The sequence below is a fragment of the Bombina bombina genome, chromosome 1 (assembly GCF_027579735.1).
Source record: "Bombina bombina isolate aBomBom1 chromosome 1, aBomBom1.pri, whole genome shotgun sequence".
Classification (NCBI taxonomy): domain Eukaryota; kingdom Metazoa; phylum Chordata; class Amphibia; order Anura; family Bombinatoridae; genus Bombina; species Bombina bombina.
This window is the reverse complement of record NC_069499.1, coordinates 227,959,279-227,981,113: the sequence shown is the minus strand read 5'-3', so window position 1 is coordinate 227,981,113 and position 21,835 is coordinate 227,959,279. Positions and strand designations below refer to the sequence as shown.

Here is a 21,835-nt window from a genome sequence, read left to right as displayed (position 1 = left end):
TCCCTCTTCTGTAAGATTGACTTCCCTCTTGGTTTATGTGCACTTTCACTCTGACTGACTGATAAGAAAAAAATAAAGGGAGGAGAAAAGGGCCTATTCACAGCTTGCCGTTTTACTATATTATAGATCCAAAGGGCCTTGACTCCCGTAGAGAAGTTTATATTGTGCTAGGTGCTCTCAAATATGTTGTACCTTTCTCCTGCCTACTTCACTGAGCCCAAGCTTTATTTTGTGGGTAAGTGCTAATTCTTTTCTTGCCCTCCGGAGAGGGACTGATATCTCAGGGCTCTTGCTGAAGTCTCACTCTATTTCACATCTAGGCGCAGCTATGTGACCTTATAACCTTTGTACTCCACTGTCATGCCTCTCCTAATGGCTTCTATTAGACATCGTTAGTCCGGTCTTACCCGCTATCTGCCCCTTTCATCTGTTAGTTGCTCAGAGCTGGCAATCGGGCAGTCCGCGGTCTCACTCGCGCCACGTGGGTTTCCGCCATTATCTTGCGCTCCCCTCTCCGTGCTGCTTCTTCTGTTCTTCCCTATATACTGGCGTAACCGCTCGCAGTTTACTTTTTTTTTGGTCTCAAGTTGCCCCTCATATGTTCCGGTTAACAGTGTGGAGACTGGGGACCTTCTCTGTTGTCCCTATATCTTCATTGCAGTCTCAATGTACCGTGTATTGCCTGGAGCTCCACAGTTAAGCAGCCATTTCTTGGCTTCCTCTAGTTCCCCTTTTAAAGGGACACTGTACCCAAAAAATTTATTTTGTGATTCAGATTGAGCATGAAATTTTAAGCAACTTTCTAATTTACTCCTATTATCAAATTTTCTTCATTCTCTTGGTATCTTTATTTGAAATGCAAGAATGTAAGTTTAGATGCTGGCCCATTTTTGGTGAACAACCTGGGTTGTCCTTGCTGATTGGTGGATAAATTCATCCACCAATAAAAAAGTGCTGTCCAGAGTACTGAAACCAAAAAAAAGCTTAGATGCCTTCTTTTTCAAATGATAGCAAGAGAACGAAGAAAAATTGATAACAGGAGTAAATTAGAAAGTTGCTTAAAATTGCATGCTCTTTCTGAATTACAAAAGAAAAAAGTTGGGTTCAGTGTCCCTTTAAGCTCTGTTGCTAAGAGGCTGGATGACAGGATGGGGGACCTGCAATCAGAGTGTGCTACAAACAATCAGGGGTTAAATTGATACTGAGCCTGAATAGATTGTGCTTTTTGTCTGGCAGTCAGGTGGTTAATTTCTGCTAGTGTTTTAGTTTTATTCTGGAATGTTCCTTTAAGTTAACAGCGGTCTCCACATTATGACGTAGCTGGGTGGAGGCAGTGTAATACATTTTAAAATTATAACATTTTCTGCTATCCAAAGCACAAATTAATTGCATAATTTAAAATAAATGTATTTAATGACAATTTGTGCAATAAACATTGGACATTTTAAATATTGCCTAGTTTTAACTTAATATTGGCTAACATTTTAGCCAGGTGGTGCCCCCATTAAACAAGTCCTGGAGAGAACATTGGTTAATTTACTGTTTAATTATACTTTCACTTTGAATAATATAATTGCAGTGGGTACATGGAGCACAGTTTTAGAAATAATGTTCTGTAGTATCAGACTATTTCTGTATAATGAATTAGATTTGATTACTTTATAATACTACACTCCCTTCAAATTGATTTCTCTGGGTTACACAGTACCTTTTATGTATTTAATTCGACACTTAACATTATTGTTTTTTTCTTTGCAGAAAAACAAATGGGATTTGTAAAATCTGTACTATGGAACCAAGGCTACGGGCGATCAGCCTTTTACCATCTACCTCACAACAGTACAGATGGCAGCAGGGAGCTGCTGCTGGCTTTTTCTTGGATTTTAAGCAAAATGAAAGTTCTTGAGAAAATACTGGAAATGAACAGAGTCAAAGTGGGCGATGAGATAGCTGTGTGCACGGTTTGTAATTCACCTTAATGTTTTTATAAATAAAACCGTTTGACAGAAGCAGACACCTGTAAAAATGAAACCTTTTACATGGCGGCAGTTGTGAAAAGTAAGAATATTTAAATGGGATAAACAAGGTTTTCAGTGTATTTTTTTTTTTTTTTGCCTTATTACTGGTGTTGCGGCCCAGAAATGAAGCATAAGGTAGCTGCTTCTGTTTTATAGTGAAATATAACAATGTAAGAGGCTACCTGGAATTGGCTACACTTATATACAGAGGAGTTAAAAGGAAGGTCTACACCTTAGTCATCTTAAAGGGACAGTATACTATAAAATTGTTTTTCCCTTAATGTGTTTCCAATTACTTTTTTACTAGCTGCAGAGTATAAAATGTATGAGATTTGCTTTTTAAGGCTTATTTATGTATATGAATTAGCTGATTTTGTGTTTTGAGGCCACAACCTAATAAAATGGGTTGAGCTTGTAGGTATAATCAGATCTCATTACTTTACCACATTGTGTAAATATACTTGCTTCTTTATCTTATATCTGTCCATAAACCAATCACCAATACTTGGAGAGAACAATGGAAAATTAACATTGTATTACCTTATCTCTTCTATAATCCACTGAGAGTGTAATTTCTTCTACTGGCTGTGTTAACACAGCTTGGCCTTGAGGCCAAAAATGTTCAGGATGGGTGAGGATACCAAAGGCTAAATCTATTTAAATTCCATTATAAAGGTAATTTAAATACTTGTAAACAATTTAATACACTCCAGCAGGTAAAGTAGATCATTGGGAACAAATTACCAGCTGATATCATGCTTTTTGCCTGTTTTTTATATATATTTTATATATATTTTTGTAATTCATTTGTCTCCATTAAAGATGCCTTTTATATAACGTCTAGGGGATTGCCGTTTTTTTCAAGTTGTTGCAAAAAATTAAAGGGGAGAACATTTATGAGTAAACTGTCACTTTAAAGTCTTACCTTATATTAAGCTGCAAATAGCCTCCTGCACTCCTTTCTATATCATGCAGCAGGAACGGTAAAAAAGTTATTTTTAGATGAATATTATTTCTGGCCACTTTGAAATGTCTCCCAAGCTCCGCCCACTGATGACATTCCGATCTGGGCTGCATATGGCGTCCAATCACAAAAGACTCACTAGTTGGATTCAATATGGCAGCCATTTCAAAGTGGCCAGAAACAATATTCATTTTAAAATAACTTTTTTTTACAGTTTCTGGTGCAGGAGGCTATTTGCAGTTTAAGCTAAGGTATGACTTTAAGATGACTATGGTGTAGACTTTCCCTTTAATATTTTTAATTGGAAGCATAGAGTGTGAGCATAGATTCTAGATTTATAGCAGGTGGCATAGGGGAGCAAAAGGAATATAGCTGACCAGAGACGACTAAAACAATGGGAATGAAGAATCAACTGAAGATTTCATTTGCAGCGTATAGGGCTACCAGACTTAAAGGGACATTAAACACTAAATACATTGTATAAGCTTGGCATTGAATTTAGTCCCTGCCTACCTCTAGTCATGGTTGCCACTATGTTGAAATCTAGCTTTCGTTGCATTTCAGTGCTGGTGTGTTTGCATATATGCAACAGCTCTCCTGCAGTGGTACCTAGGTTCCAAAATGGTGGTTCCTGTAATTAGAGGGAGGTACATGAAATGTATTTAGTGCTAGATTACAAGTGGAGTGCTATTTATCGCTTCCGCTAGAGCGCTAATTGCGCTAGAAGTAAAGTTTTTGCGCGCATCAGGTTTTGCTGGTATTATGAGGTTAAAATAAAAAGTTATTGCACTTGCGCTAACTTGATGGGTGCAAACGCCTTACTTCTAGCGCAATTAGACTGTTGCGCAAAAGATAACCTATTCCTCTATAGAAGTCAATGGAGGAAAAAAAACAAAACACCTGACTCATGCGCTAACCCAAACTCATATTCTCATATGCGCTAACCCGACATAAAAAAATAAATATTTCACATTCCAATGTTCTGCAGATAGCAGAATATGTTCTGTCTATTCATAAATACATATTTCTATATATATATGATGGTATTTTGGTACAATATATATGTATACCTAGATGATTATGTATATATATATGTGCTATTTCAGCACATAGGGAATATATTTATATGAAAAGTATTTTACCACATCTTGCCTTTTAAATATTTGCAAGATGTGGGTGCCCGGGGTTAATTAAATAGTTTTATAACTAAGAATTAGAGCACACTTAGGCAATAAACAGTTAAACATTCACTGCCCTAGAGACAGATTAACCTATCCAGCACACAAATAATGAATTTCAAAATCTAATTTATTAGTAAAGGGTTAGACTAACCACATAATTAAAGCAAACATAGGCCTAGATTTGGAGTTCGGCGGTAGAAGGGCTGTTAACGCTCCGCGGGCTTTTTTCTGGCCGCACCATAAATTTAACTCTGGTATCGAGAGTTTAAACAAATGCTGCGTTAGGCTCCAAAAAAGGAGCGTTGAGCATTTTTACCGCAAATGCAACTCTCGATACCAGAGTTGCTTACGGACGCGGCCGGCCTCAAAAACGTGCTCGTGCACGATTCTCCCATAGGAAACAATGGGGCTGTTTGAGCTGAAAAAAAACCTAACACCTGCAAAAAAGCAGCGTTCAGCTCCTAACGCAGCCCCATTGTTTCCTATGGGGAAACACTTCCTACGTCTGCACCTAACACTCTAACATGTACCCCTAGTCTAAACACCCCTAGCCTTACACTTATTAACCCCTAATCTGCCGCCCCCGCTATCGCTGACCCCTGCATATTTTTTTTAACCCCTAATCTGCCGCTCCGTAAACCGCCGCAACCTACGTTATCCTTATGTACCCCTAATCTGCTGCCCTAACATCGCCGACCCCTATATTATATTTATTAACCCCTAATCTGCCCCCCTCAACGTCGCCGACACCTGCCTACACTTATTAACTCCTAATCTGCCGAGCGGACCTGAGCGCTACTATAATAAAGTTATTAACCCCTAATCCGCCTCACTAACCCTATCATAAATAGTATTAACCCCTAATCTGCCCTCCCTAACATCGCCGACACCTAACTTTAATTATTAACGCCTAATCTGCCGACCGAATCTCGCCGCTATTCTAATAAATGGATTAACCCCTAACGCTAAGTCTAACCCTAACACTAACACCCCCATAACTTAAATATAATTTACATCTAACGAAATTAATTAACTCTTATTAAATAAATTATTCCTATTTAAAGCTAAATACTTACCTGTAAAATAAATCCTAATATAGCTACAATATAAATTATAATTATATTATAGCTATTTTAGGATTAATATTTATTTTACAGGCAACTTGGTATTTATTTTAACTAGGTACAATAGCTATTAAATAGTTAAGAACTATTTAATAGCTACCTAGTTAAAATAATAACAAATTTACCTGTAAAATAAATCCTAACCTAAGATATAATTAAACCTAACACTACCCTATCAATAAAATAATTAAATAAACTACCTACAATTACCTACAATTAACCTAACACTACACTATCAATAAATTAATTAAACACAATTGCTACAAATAAATACAATTAAATAAACTAGCTAAAGTACAAAAAATAAAAAAATATTTACAAACATAAGAAAAATATTACAACAATTTTAAACTAATTACACCTACTCTAAGCCCCCTAATAAAATAACAAAGCCCCCCAAAATAAAAAATTCCCTACCCTATTCTAAATTAAAAAAGTTACAAGCTCTTTTACCTTACCAGCCCTGAACAGGGCCCTTTGCGGGGCATGCCCCAAGAATTTCAGCTCTTTTGCCTGTAAAAGAATAAATACAATACCCCCCCCCCAACATTACAACCCACCACCCACATACCCCTAATCTAACCCAAACCCCCCTTAAATAAACCTAACACTAAGTCCCTGAAGATCTTCCTACCTTGTCTTCACCATACCAGGTTCACCGATCCGTCCTGGCTCCAACATCTTCATCCAACCCAAGCGGGGGTTGGCGATCCATCATCCGGTGCTGAAGAGGTCCAGAAGAGGCTCCAAAGTCTTCCTCCTATCCGGCAAGAAGAGGACATCCGGACCGGCAAACATCTTCTCCAAGCGGCATCTTCAATCTTCTTCCATCCGGTGCGGAGCGGGTCCATCTTGAAGCAGGCGACGCGGATCCATCCTCTTCTTCCGTTGTCTCCCGACTAATGACGGTTCCTTTAAGGGACGTCATCCAAGATGGCGTCCCTCGAATTCCGATTGGCTGATAGGATTCTATCAGCCAATCGGAATTAAGGTAGGAATTTTCTGATTGGCTGATGGAATCAGCCAATCAGAATCAAGTTCAATCCGATTGGCTGATCCAATCAGCCAATCAGATTGAGCTCGCATTCTATTGGCTGATCGGAACAGCCAATAGAATGCAAGCTCAATCTGATTGGCTGATTGGATCAGCCAATCGGATTGAACTTGATTCTGATTGGCTGATTCCATCAGCCAATCAGAAAATTCCTACCTTAATTCCGATTGGCTGATAGAATCCTATCAGCCAATCGGAATTCGAGGGACGCCATCTTGGATGACGTCCCTTAAAGGAACCGTCATTAGTCGGGAGACAACGGAAGAAGAGGATGGATCCGCGTCGCCTGCTTCAAGATGGACCCGCTCCGCACCGGATGGAAGAAGATTGAAGATGCCGCTTGGAGAAGATGTTTGCCGGTCCGGATGTCCTCTTCTTGCCGGATAGGAGGAAGACTTTGGAGCCTCTTCTGGACCTCTTCAGCACCGGATGATGGATCGCCAACCCCCGCTTGGGTTGGATGAAGATGTTGGAGCCAGGACGGATCGGTGAACCTGGTATGGTGAAGACAAGGTAGGAAGATCTTCAGGGGCTTAGTGTTAGGTTTATTTAAGGGGGGTTTGGGTTAGATTAGGGGTATGTGGGTGGTGGGTTGTAATGTTGGGGGGGGGGTATTGTATTTATTCTTTTACAGGCAAAAGAGCTGAAATTCTTGGGGCATGCCCCGCAAAGGGCCCTGTTCAGGGCTGGTAAGGTAAAAGAGCTTGTAACTTTTTTAATTTAGAATAGGGTAGGGAATTTTTTATTTTGGGGGCTTTGTTATTTTATTAGGGGGCTTAGAGTAGGTGTAATTAGTTTAAAATTGTTGTAATATTTTTCTTATGTTTGTAAATATTTTTTTATTTTTTGTAACTTAGTTCTTTTTTATTTTTTGTACTTTAGCTAGTTTATTTAATTGTATTTATTTGTAGCAATTGTGTTTAATTAATTTATTGATAGTGTAGTGTTAGGTTAATTGTAGGTAATTGTAGGTAGTTTATTTAATTATTTTATTGATAGGGTAGTGTTAGGTTTAATTATATCTTAGGTTAGGATTTATTTTACAGGTAAATTTGTTATTATTTTAACTAGGTAGCTATTAAATAGTTCTTAACTATTTAATAGCTATTGTACCTAGTTAAAATAAATACCAAGTTGCCTGTAAAATAAATATTAATCCTAAAATAGCTATAATATAATTATAATTTATATTGTAGCTATATTAGGATTTATTTTACAGGTAAGTATTTAGCTTTAAATAGGAATAATTTATTTAATAAGAGTTAATTAATTTCGTTAGATGTAAATTATATTTAACTTAGGGGGGTGTTAATGTTAGGGTTAGACTTAGCTTTAGGGGTTAATACATTTATTAGAATAGCGGTGAGCTCCGGTCGGCAGATTAGGGGTTAATAATTGAAGTTAGGTGTCGGCGATGTTAGGGAGGGCAGATTAGGGGGTTAATACTATTTATGATACGGTTAGTGAGGCGGGTTAGGGGTTAATAACTTTATTATAGTAGCGCTCAGGTCCGCTCGGCAGATTAGGGGTTAATAGGTGTAGGCAGGTGTCGGCGACGTTGAGGGGGGCAGATTAGGGGTTAATAAATATAATATAGGGGTCGGCGGTGTTAGGGGTAGCAGATTAGGGGTACATAGGGATAACGTAGGTGGCGGCGCTTTGCGGTCGGAAGATTAGGGGTTAATTATTTTAAGTAGCTGGCGGCGATGTTGTGGGGGGCAAGTTAGGGGTTAATAAATGTAATACAGGGGTCGGCGGGGTTAGGGGCAGCAGATTAGGGGTACATAAGTATAACGTAGGTGGCGGTCGGCAGATTAGGGGTTAAAAATTTTAATCGAGTGGCGGCGATGTGGGGGGAGCTCGGTTTAGGGGTACATAGGTAGTTTATGGGTGTTAGTGTACTTTAGGGTACAGTAGTTAAGAGCTTTATAAACCGGCGTTAGCCAGAAAGCTCTTAACTCCTGCTATTTTCAGGCGGCTGGAGTTTTGTCGTTAGAGCTCTAACGCTCACTTCAGAAACGACTCTAAATACCGGCGTTAGAAAGATCCCATTGAAAATATAGGATACGCAAATGGCGTAGGGGGATCTGCGGTATGGAAAAGTCGCGGCTGAAAAGTGAGCGTTAGACCCTTTAATCACTGACTCCAAATACCAGCGGGCGGCCAAAACCAGCGTTAGGAGCCTCTAACGCTGGTTTTGACGGCTACCGCCGAACTCCAAATCTAGGCCTTAATATACTAACTGTTATGCTAAATAAACATTGATATTCATACTAAATGTGAGTTCCTAAAATAAGTTTTTACAAACTAGTGAAGAAAGCACATGAATTTAGTAACAATGAGGTTACTAGGATTAACGGTCACACATTAGTTATTTATCAAAAGCGCAATCAGCATTTTCAGGGTTAATAACTTTGCATGCATGCTTATAAGTCTTTTGGTCCAAAAGTTATAGCCAGCTGTAAAATTTACAAATGCGTTAATATACTGTCCCAGCCAACAATGTTAGTTCATTCAGCAGAAACAAATTGCTACTTAATTTGTATACTTATGTTGCAATTTGTCAATTGGGAGTTGAAGCCGTCTTAAAGTGAAGGTAAACTTTGATGAATGAAAGCCCGTTTTTAAAAATACAGGTGGCCCTCGCTTTTCAACGGTTCAATTTCAGAATAACAACATTTTTTTCCAGTCATGTGACTGCTATTGAAAAGCATTAAGAAGCAGTGCGTTTATTAAAATAGCCAGTAGGTGGAGCTGACCGCTTGTGTTGCAGCAAAGTCAAGAAAGCTGAAATTAATCAGTTTAACCAGACCTGAGCTATCGAGCACATTTCAAAGGAACTAGATCTTCCTGTCTATAAATCAGTCCAGAATGCATAGAAAGAACGGTTTGCAGAAAAATGCAAGTGAAGTCTGTGTTGTGTGATTATTTTATTAGGTTTATAATGCTGTTTAGCTAAAAAATTTTTGTTAATTTAACTTAGTTTCATTATATATTCTGTGTTGTGTGATTATTTTATTAGGTTTTTAATGCTGTTTAGCATTTAAAGTCTTCATTTCAAAGCTTTAAAAATAATGTATTAGGTGTTACTTATGACAATTTTGAGAGGGGTTTGGAACCTAACTCCCTCACTTCCCATTGACTTACATTATAAACTGGGTTTCAATTTACAACGGTTTCAATTTACATCGGTTTCGATTTACAACCATTCCTTCTGGAACCTAACCCCGGCGTAAACTGAGGGCTACCTGTACTATTAAAAACAGGGGCACTTTCATTCATCAAAGTTTACAAAGCAGCTGTTTTCATTAAAAACTTACTTTTTTTCTTTTTACAGCCAGAGCATCTTCCCCCTCCTGGAAATCCTCTCTTCACACGTCAGCAATGACTAATCCGGCTTCCTCCAATCGCACCATGGCCTCAGGCAATGACTACCCTGGGGGGAAAGCCGTGATTGGAGGAAGCCGGATTAGTCATTGCTGACGTGTGAAGAGAGGATTTCCAGGAGGGGGAAGCTACTCTGGCTGTGAAAAGAAAAAAAGGTAAGTTTTTTTAATCAAAACGGTTGCTTTTTAAACTTTGATGAATGAAAGTGCCCCTGTTTTTAATAGTATTTTTAAAAAACGGCTTTCATTCACCAAAGTTTACCTTCACTTTAATGAACTGTTTCATGATTCAGATAGAGCATGAAATTTTAAGCAACTTTATAATTTACTCCTATTTATAACATTTTCTTCATTCTCCTGCTATCTTTATTTTAAGAGCAGGAATGTAAAACTTAGCAGCCAGCCCATTTTAGGTTTAGCACCATGGATAGCGCTTGCTTATTTGAGGCTTACGTTTTATCCACCAATAAGCAAGCATAACCCAGGTTCACAACCAATAATGGTCTGGCTCCTATGCATCGCATACCTGATTTTTAAATAAAGATAGCAAGAGAACGAAGAAAAATTGATAGTAGCAGTAAATTAGAAAGTTGCTTAAAATTGCATGCTGAATCATGAAAGAAAACATTTTGGTTTAGTGTCCCTTTAAGTAAGAAGATGCCGTCTAGTAAGACAGTGTAATAAAAAAAATAATAATAATAATAAAAAAAATAAATAAATATATATATATATATACATACAGAGAGTGTGTGTGTGTGTGTGATTATATGTATATGTATATGTGTATATATATATATATATATATATATATATATATATATATATATATATATATATATATATATATATATATATATATATATATATAGCCAGAAGAAAATGCACTCTCAGGACTTACATAAATAAGTTACTTTTATTTCTGTAACGTTTTCGGAGGTCTTGCCTCCTTCATCAGATGCTGATGAAGGAGGCAAGACCTCCGAAAACGTTACAGAAATAAAAGTAACTTATTTATGGAAGTCCTGAGAGTGCATTTTCTTCTGGCTAAATATTTTCTACAAATTTGCACCCAGGCAGTTTTCCTCTGTGGGCGAGTTCTGGTGTTTTGGATACATATATATATATATATATATATCTAAGATACACTTAGTTGAATGATACAACTGAAAGTAAGTTTACACGCAAAGTAAATCATTGGTATGCAGAAAATATAAACAGAGTAATTTAAAATATAACTTTTAATAGGTTTTTATCGATTAAAATAATGCAAATGTGAAAGGATTGCATTTCATTAACATTCAAAGACAAGTTAAAAACACATTGAGATAGCCTGTAAAATTAAAGTAGTAATAGCTTCTCTGTTCAATATTCATATATCTATATGTTACAATCATTAAATCATTGTGGATATTATCAAAGTTTGTGAGCAAGGTTCTATATATAATCCTATCTGGAGGTATCAAGCGTAGAAACAACTCTGATCTTTAGACTAAGCTTCTTCAATCCAGGAGCTCAATTACATTTACCACTGTCTAATATTGCATAGAGACCATAGCGAGCAGGCTGGTTATGATTATAATTATCAGGCTAAGCTCAAGCAGGTTAAAAAAGGTAGCTAAGTACTCCCAGTGTTTAATGTCGCTAGGTAGGCAGTGTGCTCGTCTGGAGAACTATATAGCAGCAGCTTTGTAAGAATGCTTTTGAGCAGTACATGGCAACTTGCACATTCCATACGAAACGAATTCAGTACGTGACTGAACAAGAAATGTACATGGATAGCACTCAACAACTAAATAGGTATACGTCTGTATTAGACACGGGATAGGAAGGACCCATGCAAGAACGTACTGTCTGCATAGAGACGTTTAAAACTTAACTTTTATTTCGCATTAAAAACAGAATGAGACAGTACACACAATTAAAAACACTGTAACAAAGGGGCCCCCCAAGGTGAAAGGGTAATAGCACTGCTCCAGATAGCAGTGAGACAAAAAGTAAGGTACCCGGTACAATAAAGGTAAAATATAACACTGGTCTCCTCCACCAGCCACTGTAAGTGTGAAAACACTGACTGGGGAAAAGAGATCCAGGTATATACCCAGGAATAGGAATAAATCTGTATGATTTAATCTGAGGTAGAAAATATTTTCATATTATAAAGATGCACTATAATTAGTTAAGGGTTGGTTTAACAAACAGTGGCTTACAGGGTTAATATTAAGTCGCATTAGGGTGTATCGGTATAGCTAAAGATCCAAGATACACATAAAAACCCTTAAATGCGATTTGAATTTCAAATATACAAAGTAAATAGTGTCCCTAATGGTCAGTTATGCGGACCCAAACAGGTCAATTAGCATGTTTTATTAAGGTGTCTATATTGATATTTACAAACAGAGTAGAGACAGTTTACACTATTATAAGCCAGCTGAAGGCGTATATATATGGACACTATTCAACCCTCACGGTGCCCAGGTAATAGAACTGGGTATGTATCCTGATAATTAGTATTTCTGATCTCCAACCATCAAAGTGTGGTCGTATTGATTAAATTGCGCACCTGTTGTGGTATAGCAGTAGGACACACTGAATAAGCCCATGAAATGTGTTTTATAGTCTTATAAATCAACATTTATTGGTACCATATTGATTGGGTCAACGTATTTTTATATTAACCCCAGATTAGGGAGATGCGATAAAGATAAGAACCACCCCTCACACTAGTACCTAAAGTAAAGATTAAACTTATAGCTATTAGCTGTAAATATAACTGCTGAGAGGTGATTGTGTAACACTATGGGTACAACACCATAGAAAGCTAAATAAGTATACTATAAGCATTCAAGCACAAGTTTTCGCTTTAGTGAATGGGTGATGTAAGATACAGTACATTTTATTTCAACTATAAAGCAGTAAGATGTGTTTGATGTAACTGAATTTTTGGAAGGCATATAACCCTCTCCCAATTGATTTTGGGGGGATCACTGATAGTCAAGATTTTGCTTATAGTAAAGATTTTACTTATAGCTATTAGCTGTAAAAGTAACTGCTGAGAGGTGATTATATATCACTATGGGTACTACACCATAGAAAGCTGAATGAGTATACTATTGGCATTCAGGTACAAGTTTACGCTATAGTGAATAGGTGATTTAAGACACAGTACATTTTATTTCAACTGGGCAGCAGTAAGGTGTGTTTGGTGTAACTGAATTTTTTAGAAGGCACATATCCCTCTCCCAATTGGTTTTGGGGGGATCGTAAATAGTCAGGAGGTCCTGCTGTATAATATTAATAAAATATCTATATACCGTATATAGAAATGTAGTATAGGTTAGATAGATTAACAGTTTACCACTGTTAATCTATCTAACCCGTGTCTAATACAGACGTATAATACCTATTTAGTTGTTGAGTGCTATCCATGTACATTTCTTGTTCAGTCCTGTACTGAATTCGTTTCGTATATCTCTCTCTACATATGTACAGCACCCGCCCTCTAGCTACTGATGGTACTATGGTACCCCCTATTTATGGGGTTGATTGTAATTAATTAGGGCAACAATTCCGGTAGTGCCATCGTCATTCTTCTTTCCCTTGTTGCACATTCCATAGCCTACTGATTTGCTTTTCAACAAAGGATACCAAGTGAACCAGCCAATTTGCTAATAGAAGTAAAATGGAAAGTTTTCTAAAACTGTACCCGTTATCTGACTCACAAAAGAGAAATGCTGTGTCCCTTTTTTAAAAGGATATTAAACTGCACTATTTACCAAATAAAGGGGTGTATGCCAATCATTTAAAAAAACATATCTAATGTATGATTTTCCACAGAAAATCACCATTAAAGTCTATGGGGAATGTATGTAGGTTAAACAGTTGATACATGTTTCTAAAGGATTGTAATTGACCCAAAGTATGTTATTGTCAAGCTAACATAACTACAATAATGTTATTGACGGCCTCAGAGGAGCCCTCTACAGAGCATAGGCTAGAAAGAGATTTGATGGTTGCGCTGCTGGTGCACTGTAAGCTCTGTGCTCAGTGGCGTTTAAAGGGATAGTTTAGTCAAAATTAAACGTTCGTGATTCAGATAGAGCATGCAATTTTCAGCAACTTTCTAATTTACTCCTATTATCAATTTTTCTTTGTTCTCTTGGTATCTTTATTTGAAAAAGCAAAAATGTAAGCTTCGGAGCCGGCCCCTTTTTGGTTCAGAACTTGAGTAGCACTTGCTGATTGGTGGGTACATTTAGACACCAATCAGCAAGTGCTACACAGGTGCTGAACCAAAAATGGGGCGACTAGTAAGCTTAGATTCCTGCTTTTTCAAATAAAGATACCAAGAGAATGAAGAAAATTTGACAATAGGAGTAAATTAGAAAGTTGCTTAAAATTGCATGCTCTATCTGAATCATGTTTAATTTTAACTAGACTATTCCTTTAACAAGCATTCTAAAAGAAATGCCACAGGAGGATGTTTACTTCAGTGAACTAGCATACATGCGCTCACTGCTTGTCACTCATGCACAACAATATAAAAGCTGAAGGTTCACAAGCATGCACCACCTCTGCACGTTCAGGAACAGAGCTCACAAACAATGGTGCACATGCATGTTTCATGCACAATTTAGTTTTCCTTTTAGGTAAGATGGGATATACTTTTTTTTTATCAGTTTTCCAGTATGATCTGGTTTGTACACGTGCAGCCATATATTTTTCACCACATTTCTATTTATTATGCATTGTATTAGTTCTTGTTGACCAGTGCATTTTGAAAATTGAAATAGTACAACAATCTACTAGTCTGCATTTAGATATCTGTTAGTAGATCACAATCTACATTTTGGGCACACCTGCTTTATTCAGAAGTTTTGTAATGTGCATGATTTTTATACCCTTCATAAAACAAACACTCGCATCAAATTTCCTATTCATTTCTTTTTGTATTTTCTTTGTTATTAAAGTAAGAGACAGATGGTATCAGAAGCCTTTAATATTTTCTTGGAGCATTGTAAGCTTAATCTCACGCTTGTAACTCATTCCTCAACCGTTAATAGAACATTATAGTTTATATTTAAGCTTTAGGTCCCCCCCCCCCGCATTTATGTCAATGGAGTAAAAAATGAAGATAAGTAATGTGTATGAAATAGAGAAATATGAGAGTGTATCTAAACATCTTGTTAGCATTTTCAGTTGCTATACTGATTCCTAGATTTTTATGTCTGCTGCACAATCAAGTTTACAATCGGCTAGATTACGAGTTTTGCGTTATGGGTTATAACGCTGCTTTTTCACTACCGCTGCTATTACGAATCTTGTCAAAAAAGCTGTACCGCACACTTTTTTGGCCGTAACGCAAATTAACTTACGCAATTTGTGTAAAGTCTTTTTTCAATGGGACTTCCATAGCGCCGATATTACTGGGAGGCCAAAAAGTGAGCGGTACAGCCTATACCGCAAGATTTGTAACGCAATCTAAAGTCAGTAGTTATGAGTTTTACGCTACAAAGCTGTAGCATAAAACTCATAACTAAAGTGCTAAAAAGTACACTAACACCCATAAACTACCTATTAACCTCTAAACCGAGGCCCTCCCGCATTGCAAACACTAAAATAAAATTATTAACCCCTAATCTGCCGCTCCGGACATCGCCGCCACTAGAATAAACATATTAACCCCTAAACCGCCGCACTTCTGCATCACAAACACTAGTTAAATATTATTAACCCCTAATCTGCCGCCCCTAACATCGCCGCCACCTACCTACATTTATTAACCCCTAATCTGCTGCCCCCAACGTCACCGCCACTATACTAAATTTATTAACCCCTAAACCCTAGTCTAGTGTAACCCTAACACCCCCTAACTTAATCAGCCAATAGGATTGAGCTCGCATTCTATTGGCTGATTGGATCAGCCAATAGGATTGAAGCTCAATCCTATTGACTGATTGGATCAGCCAATAGGATTTTTTCACCTTTAATTCCGATTGGCTGGTAGAATTCTATCAGCCAATCAGAATTCAAGGGACGCCATATTGGATGACATCACTTAAAGGAACCTTCATTCTGGAAGAAGACTTTCGATTGAAGAGGATGCTCCCCGCCGGATGGAGGACAACTTCTGCCGGCTTGGATGAAGACTTCTCTCGGCTTCGTTTAGGATGGATGTCCGGTCTTCAAAACTGTAAGTGGATCTTCGGGGGTTAGTGTTGTTTTCTTTCATGTAATTAGCAAGAGTCCATGAGCTAGTGACGTATAGGATATACATTCCTACCAGGAGGGGCAAAGTTTCCCAAACCTCAAAATGCCTATAAATACACCCCTCACCACACCCACAAATCAGTTTTACAAACTTTGCCTCCTATGGAGGTGGTGAAGTAAGTTTGTGCTAGATTCTACGTTGATATGCGCTCCGCAGCAGGTTGGAGCCCGGTTTTCCTCTCAGCGTGCAGTGAATGTCAGAGGGATGTGAGGAGAGTATTGCCTATTTGAATTCAATGATCTCCTTCTACAGGGTCTATTTCATAGGTTCTCTGTTATCGGTCGTAGAGATTCATCTCTTACCTCCCTTTTCAGATCGACGATATACTCTTATATATACCATTACCTCTACTGATTCTCGTTTCAGTACTGGTTTGGCTTTCTACTACTTGTAGATGAGTGTCCTGGGGTAAGTAAGTCTTATTTTCTGTGACACTCTAAGCTATGGTTGGGCACTTTTATATAAAGTTCTAAATATTTGTGTTCAAACATTTATTTGCCTTGACTCAGGATGTTCAACATTCCTTATTTCAGACAGTCAGTTTCATATTTGGGATAATGCATATGAATTAATCAATTTTTTTCTTACCTTAAAATTTGACTTTTTCCCTGTGGGCTATTAGGCTCGCGGGGGCTGAAAATGCTTCATTTTATTGCGTCATTCTTGGCGCGGACTTTTTTGGAGCAAAATTTTTTTTCTGTTTCCGGCGTCATACGTGTCGCCGGAAGTTGCGTCATTTTTTTTTACTTTTTTTTGCGTCAAAAGTGTCGGCGTTCCGGATGTGGCGTCATTTTTGGCGCCAAAAGCATTTAGGCGCCAAATAATGTGGGCGTCTTTTTTGGCGCTAAAAAATATGGGCGTCACTTTTGTCTCCACATTATTTAAGTCTCATTATTTATTGCTTCTGGTTGCTAGAAGCTTGTTCACTGGCATTTTTTCCCATTCCTTAAACTGTCATTTAAGGAATTTGATCAATTTTGTTTTATATGTTGTTTTTTCTATTACATATTGCAAGATGTCTCCGTTTGTCCCTGAGTCAGAAGCCACTTCTGGAAAAATGCTTAACTGAGTTTCAGTTCTACCAAAGCTAAGTTCATTTATTTTAAATGTTATAAATGTTTATCTTTAGCTATGGTTTGTAATAAGTTATTATGATATACTTTTACATGCAGATTCCATTAGTATTTATGCTTTATACATTTCCATTATTAAGTGCAAGAAATGTTTAGAAGATTTATAAAGAAATATTTTTTCTGATTAAGGCTATGTCTGACTTCGTGCCTTCTAATACGATTTTTAGGTCTTTTTCACTTCTTTTTTAATTATTGAAGTTTCAAATGACCAACAACATACTGATTTATCCTTCTCTGATTATGTTTTTTTTCTCTTTCAGAAATTCTCTTCATCACATATTGACACTAACAAATCTACTTTTATATATATTTTTTTTATTATTAAAGTACATTTGTTCTTTGTTGAAGAGGTGTTGATTATTTTGGATATTAAGGTAACTAGTTCTTTAAGACTAGCTGACACTTTCTGCCTTTTTATTTCTTCTGTGATTTCAGAGGTTTTCTTTCCAATTCCCCATACTAGGGAATGGAATAGGCTGAGAATTTTCTTTTATTTTTAAACTATATTCTTTGTCAGCAGTTAAATTCAATTTGGAGGGTTCTCCAATTTATTGGAGCTATCTCTACTCCTACTAATTATGCTATTGTTTTTATAGCAAAATACTATTTATTTTCCTTTAAATAGTTGTATCTTATTTTTGGAAAATTATTTAAGTTTCAGGTACTTTTCTTTGTCCTGTGATATTGCAATTGCTTCATTTTTTTCTGTTTACTTTAAGATCAAGTATCAGATCATGATTTATTTTAGCATTGTTAAGGGACAACATTTACTAGACTAGGTGCAGTTGCATTTGTCTTGTTGTTTTGCATTTTGCAAGTCCTCTGTTTTGACTGGTCCTTTAAACTGGACTATCATGCTAATGATTTCATTTGTGTCTTCATTTTATTGAATATATTCGCAAATGAGGGTTAATCTATGTCTTTAGCTATTTTAGCTAGAAGAATTCTGTGATTTAAAAAAAAAAAAAAAAAGAAAATCCATATTTCTTTTGTTCTAAGATAATCAATTACAATTGGATTCAATTCTTAACTGTTACTATGGGCTTCAAGATTGAGTTCTAAGACTAAAACTTTAAGCTTATACTAGTTTGGTTGTTCTTCTTAAAGAACGAATCCTGAGTTCTTTCCCAAGTAACATGTTTTTAATTGGGGTTTGAAATTAGCTCCCTAATGTTGCGATGCACGTGCTGTATTCCAGCTTGGCTGGTAAGGGGCAGGTTAAGACTTCTTTGAAATTTATTTGGTTCTATTTTGTCCAAATTTCTTTGATTTTATTCCAGTAAGGCTAACACTTTCTTTCAGTGTGTTTCTGTCCTATATATTTTGGATACTGTTGAGGCATGGCTGGGTACCCATGGGGTTCAAGCGCTGCTCAGACATGGAATCTTCTGGGGTTTTTATTCCAGTTCCTTTTCTAGGAACTGGGTTTTGGAGTTTTATTCAAACTATTTTGCCTTTTTGTGGTCATTGATAGCATTATTTGTTTTCTTTAGATACAATAAATGCGTATTCTTCATTTTTCTGTTTTCATTCAGATTATTTCCTGAGGATGCGGATTCTCATATGTTTCACTTGCTCTTCAGGACATAGTTAGAGGATCTTTTTTCAAAAGCTCTTGATTCCTCACGCAAGGGTCACCTTTTTTTAGGTTTCCAGATGGTTTATGTCACTATCTTTGTCTCTATCAGACAAGGGACAATTTGTGTTGGGTTCCGTCTGTCGGTACCTTTAGTCTCTATTATTTCCTTCAGTTGCTATATATGCATAGAAGTTTTAACAGCATTGGATTCAATTCCCTTTGCTCATTTTCAATGGAAAGATCCTTTCCAGCTTTTTATGAGTGTTGTTTCTTCAAGAACATGGTTGGAGGATCAATTAACCAAAAAGTTTGTTGATTCCTCAGACAAGAGTAACCTTTTTTAGATTTCCGGATAGATTCAGTGTCCATGACTCTGTCTCTGTTGGACAGGAGACGTCTGAAATTGGTTTCAGCTTATCGAAACCTTCAGTCTCAATCATTCCCTTCGGTAGCCTTATGCATGGAATTTCTAGGTTCTTATGACTGCTGCATTGGACGTGTTCCCCTTTGCTCATTTTCACATGCGACCTCTTCAGCTCTGTATGCTGAACCAGTGGTGCCGGGATTATACAAAGATATTTCATTTAATATCTTTAAAACTGATTGTTCGACACCCTCTGACGTGGTACAGACCACCATCGTTTAGTTCAGGGGGCTTCTTTTTTTTCTTCCAACCTGGACTGTGATCTCAACAGATGCAAGTCTGACAGGTTGGGGAGCTGTATGGGGGTTTCTGACAGCACAAGGGGTTTGGGAAATCTCAGGAGGTGAGATTACCAATCAATATTTTGGAACTCCGTGCAATTTTCAGAAGCTCTTCAGTCATGGCCTCTTCTAAAGAAAGAATTGTTCATTTGTTTTCAGACAGACAATGTCACAACTGTGGCATATATCAATCATCAAGGAGGGACTCACAGTCCTCTGGCTATGAAAGAAGTATCTCGAATACTGGTATGGGCGGAATCCAGCTCCTGTCTAATCTCTGTGGTTCATATCCCAGGTATTGACAATTGGAAAGCGGATTATCTCAGTCGCCAAACGTTACATCCGGGCGAGTGGTCTCTTCACCCAGAGGTGTTTCTTCAGATTGTTCAAATGTGGGGACTTCCAGAAATAGATCTGATGGCTTCTCATCTAAACAAGAAACTTCCCAGGTATCTGTCCAGATCCAGGGATCCTCAGGCGGAAGCAGTGGATGCATTGTCACTTCCTTGGAAGTATCATCCTGCCTATATCTTTCCGCCTCTAGTTCTTCTTCCAAGAGTAATCTCCAAGATTCTGAAGGAATGCTCGTTTTTTCTGCTGGTGGCTCCAGCATGGTCTCACAGGTTTTGGTATAAGGATCTTGTCCGCATGGCTTCTTGCCAACCATGGACTCTTCCGTTAAGACCAGACCTTCTGTCACAAGGTCCTTTTTTACCATCAGGATCTCAAATCCTTAAATTTAAAGGTATGGAGATTGAACGCTTGATTCTTAGTTAGAGGTTTCTCTGACTCTGTGATTAATACTATGTTACAGGCTCGTAGACCTGTATCTAGGAAGATATATTATCGAGTCTGGAAGACTTACATTTCTTGGTGTCTTTCTCATCATTTTTCCTGGCATTCTTTTAGAATTCCGAGAATTTTTCAGTTTCTTCAGGATGGTTTGGATAAAGGTTTGTCTGCAAGTTCCTTGAAAGGACAAATCTCTGCTCTTTCTGTTCTTTTTCACAGAAGGATTGCTATTCTTCCTGATATTCATTGTTTTGTACAAACTTTGGTTCGTATAAAACCTGTTATTAAGTCAATTTCTCCTCCTTGGAGTTTGAATTTGGTTCTGGGGGCTCTTCAAGCTCTTCCGTTTGAACCTATGCATTCACTGGACATTAAATTACTTTCTTGGAAAGTTTTGTTTTCTTTTGGCCATCTCTTCTGCTAGAAGAGTTTCTGAATTATCTGCTCTTTCTTGTGAATCTCCTTTTCTGATTTTCCATCAGGATAAGGCGGTGTTGCGAACTTCTTTTAAATTTTTACCTAAGGTTGTGAATTCTAACAACATTAGTAGAGAAATTGTGGTTCCTTCATTATGTCCTAATCCTAAGAATTCTAAGGAGAGATCATTGCATTCTTTGGATGTAGTTAGAGCTTTGAAATATTATGTTGAAGCTACTAAGAATTTCCGAAAGACTTCTAGTCTATTTGTTATCTTTTCCGGTTCTAGGAAAGGTCAGAAGGCCTCTGCCATTTCTTTGGCATCTTGGTTGAAATCTTTAATTCATCATGCTTATGTCGAGTCGGGTAAATCTCCGCCTCAAAGGATTACAGCTCATTCTACTAGGTCAGTTTCTACTTCCTGGGCGTTTAGGAATGAAGCTTCGATTGATCAGATTTGCAAAGCAGCAACTTGGTCTTCTTTGCATACTTTTACTAAATTCTACCATTTTGATGTGTATTCTTCTTCTGAAGCAGTTTTTGGTAGAAAAATACTTCAGGCAGCTGTTTCAGTTTGATTCTTCTGCTTATAATTTCAGTTTTCTTCATTATAAGATTTAAACTTTATTTTGGGTGTGGATTATTTTTCAGCGGAATTGGCTGTCTTTATTTTATCCCTCCCTCTCTAGTGACTCTTGCGTGGAAGATCCACATCTTGGGTAGTCATTATCCCATACGTCACTAGCTCATGGACTCTTGCTAATTACATGAAAGAAAACATAATTTATGTAAGAACTTACCTGATAAATTAATTTCTTTCATATTAGCAAGAGTCCAAAATGCCCTTTTCAGAGCAATGGGGAGCGTAGGTTTTCTCCTGTTAAGTGTGGTCAGTCCACGGGTCATCATTACTTCTGGGATATTAACTCCTTCCCAACAGGAAGTGCAAGAGGATTCACCCAGCAGAGCTGCTATATAGCTCCTCCCCTCTACGTCACCTCCAGTCATTCTCTTGCACCCAACGAATAGATAGGATGTGTGAGAGGACTGTGGTGATTATACTTAGTTTCATACCTTCAATCAAGAGTTTGTAATTTTATAATAGCACCGGAGTGTGTTATTCCTTCTCTGGTAGAATTTGAAGAAGAATCTACCTGAGTTTTTTCTATGATTTTAGCCGGCGTAGTTAAGATCATATTGCCGTTTCTCGGCCA

General features: G+C 37.4%; 1 protein-coding gene across 3 annotated transcripts in view; it reads left to right on the top strand.

Annotated features, from left to right (window-relative positions):
* Window positions 1–21,835, top strand: part of TEDC1 (tubulin epsilon and delta complex 1) — a 473,641-nt gene that overhangs the window by 29,407 nt on the left and 422,399 nt on the right. For all 3 annotated transcript variants that reach the window (XM_053697856.1, XM_053697858.1, XM_053697857.1), the window contains exon 3: window positions 1,759–1,961. In XM_053697856.1, coding sequence (XP_053553831.1) covers window positions 1,759–1,961 — 203 coding nt within the window. The remainder of the gene's footprint in view (window positions 1–1,758; window positions 1,962–21,835) is intronic.